At 37.5% G+C, this 2,519-nt stretch overlaps 1 protein-coding gene across 1 annotated transcript; it reads left to right on the forward strand.

The window, feature by feature from the left end:
* Positions 1-189: 189 nt before the first annotated feature.
* On the forward strand, positions 190-2,497 carry LOC121965581 (antigen peptide transporter 2-like). The gene is made up of 3 exons (XM_042515719.1): positions 190-478; positions 962-1,121; positions 2,239-2,497. Exons 1-3 carry the CDS (start codon positions 335-337, stop codon positions 2,448-2,450), a joined length of 516 nt encoding a protein of 171 aa, XP_042371653.1. The 5' UTR covers positions 190-334; the 3' UTR covers positions 2,451-2,497.
* Positions 2,498-2,519: the final 22 nt, after the last annotated feature.

A 2,519-nucleotide genomic window follows, 5' to 3' on the forward strand; every position in this document is an offset into this window, starting at 1 on the left:
ATTTATTTTTTCTATAACATAATCTTAAATAGAAAATTATCACAATTCTAAATATAGTTTTCTGGACATTTTTAAATTTGAAAAAAAATGAGGTAAAATGTCTTGCAATTTGTGGGACATTTCTTCCCAAGCTTGTCATTGCCTTTTTATACATGTTTTCAAAAGAAATCACACCAGTTTTCAAAGTGCCAAACAGCTTGTAAAGTCATCTGAACACACAAGAAAACTGGTCTTGATCCAGGTTTCAAAGGGTTAAAATGGAGTTAAAGGTTAATCCAGATCATGGTGAACGTGTTCTGTTCAGTCAGTTTCTCTGGAGCTTCAGCCGGGGAAGATGACGGCGTTGGTGGGTCCCTCCGGCAGCGGGAAGACGTCCTGCGTCAGCCTCCTGAAGAGGCTGTATGAACCTCAGAGGGGACAGATCCTGCTGGACGGAGAACCGCTGCACCGTTACAAACACAAATACCTCCATCAAAAGGTACAGACGGCTCCGTGCGAGGACGCTTAAATCTCTGCAACAAATCCATTCGTGAATGCTCAATGTTTTGTTTTTTTTTAAAGTCTCGCTTTGTGTCGATTTTTGCATGAAAGTAAAGTTTACTTATAGATCACCTCTCTATATCTGACCTCACAAGGTAGTTTTCTATTAACCCTCAAAAAGCACACATTGAAATTGAAAATAGCGAAAACTCCTTATGGAAAAATTGTGTCACTGCTGTCATATTTTGATACAGTGAGGGGATTTTAACTGCACTGTTGCTTGCAGTTAAAGACAAAACTGAATATTAAGACTAACACATTAATTAAGCTTATTAAATAGGAGCTGTAAATACCATATTACCCATTTTTTAATCACACAAGCACGTAAGAATTATATTTGCACTGCGTGTGCGCTGCATTGATTAATGCTGTCAACCAGCACTGATCTAACAGTGCGTTTTTTTGAACGTTATGTATTTAGATGGCCCTGGTATCCCAGAATCCTGTGCTGTTTTCTGGTTCTCTGCGGTACAACATTGAGTACGGCCTGAAGGACTGCCCCGCGGAGAAGGTGAAGGAAGCCGCAAAGAAGGCGAAAGCAGACAACTTCATCTCTGAACTGGAGGATAAATATGACACAGGTACAGAGGTGCAGAAATACGTGTAAATATAGATAAAGATAATCTGTAGAGTTTATTTAAATCCGTATAAATATGTGTTTGTTACAAGACTCATTAAAACGAATCTGTTCTGAATGCTACAAATACAGTTTTACTTTGTTTTTTAACTCCATCCTATTCAGGGTGGAGTTAAACGGTCTAATGCCAATATTTTAATATTATTTTTATTTTCCATCAACAACACTAAAGCACCTTAACCCTTTGAAACCTGGAGCAACATCACTTTCCGTGTGCCAGTTTTAGAGGCTTTTCACGATTATTTAAGTGTTTGGAATCTCAGCAGTTTGCGTGATATCTTTTACAAGTGTAGGAAAAAGTCAATGAGCAACTTGGTCATAAATATTTCAAGAAATGCAAAAAATAAATAGCTCTTAAAGTTATTTTTAAAGAGCAAAGGAATAATGTCTAAAAGAGAACAGCTAGGGAAGACTATATTTGAAAATTATGTTAAAAAATATTGTAAATTTAAACACTGTTTTAAAAGAAAAAAAACTGTTTTTGTTTTATTTATTTATTTGTTTTTTAGAGTAATTTTCTGGTAATTTTCTTGTACTATATACTAATTTCTTGCTAATTTTGGGGTTATGTTTTTCTCATTCTCATTGCCGTCTTCCCATATTTTTGAAGAAATCAAACTGCTTTACTCAGGTTTCAAAGGGTTAATATGTCTGTTACAGGCGTAGTCTGCTGCTGTAACAGACACGGAAAATATACAAGTCAGTAAATGATATCAAAGTAACAAGTAAACTTTTACAGGTTAATTTTTTGAGCTAAAACCTGAACAGAGAGATGCACTGTGAACTGTGAACTGTGAACTGTGTACTGTGTACTGTGTACTGTGTACTGTGTACTGTATAATGGAAACTCTAACAGACATATGATTCGAAATGAGTTAAATATTAACTTTTAACAGACAGCAGATGTGATTCGATGTGAGGAAAATCTTTGTTTGCAGCTCGAGGTGTCCAGCTGGAGATCAGCAGGTCGTGATGATGCAGTATTACAACCATGATCGATTTAAAAAAAAAACATTTTGATGTTTTTATTACCTGAATAATCTTCTTGTGCGTGTTTGCAGATGTCGGGGAGAGTGGTGGCAGACTCTCAGATGGGCAGAAGCAGTGCATCGCCATCATCAGAGCTCTGGTTCGAGAGCCGCAAGTCATCATACTGGACGAGGCGACCAGCAAACTGGATGTTGAAGTGCAGCATGCTGTGAGTAAAAAACACAGTCAGGACGTGTCTTCGCCACAGGAGCACCCGCTCAGTGATTATATTCCTCCTCTTTAAACGTGATCCCCGTTAACGATGGCTGTGTCCCATTCAGGTGTCTCACTATTATCTCTACTCTCTATCTCT

The sequence above is a fragment of the Plectropomus leopardus genome, unplaced genomic scaffold (assembly GCF_008729295.1).
Source record: "Plectropomus leopardus isolate mb unplaced genomic scaffold, YSFRI_Pleo_2.0 unplaced_scaffold20690, whole genome shotgun sequence".
In the NCBI taxonomy this organism is placed as follows: Eukaryota; Metazoa; Chordata; class Actinopteri; order Perciformes; family Serranidae; genus Plectropomus; species Plectropomus leopardus.

What these genes read in the sequence shown, in the direction of transcription:
- LOC121965581 (XM_042515719.1), top strand. Translation starts at nt 335, where the DNA reads ATGACGGCGTTGGTGGGTCCCTCCGGCAGCGGGAAGACGTCCTGCGTC. An exon ending in ACAAATACCTCCATCAAAAG is followed by an intron (nt 479 to 961) that starts GTACAGACGGCT and finishes TTATGTATTTAG; the next exon opens with ATGGCCCTGGTATCCCAGAA. An exon ending in GGAGGATAAATATGACACAG is followed by an intron (nt 1,122 to 2,238) that starts GTACAGAGGTGC and finishes GCGTGTTTGCAG; the next exon opens with ATGTCGGGGAGAGTGGTGGC.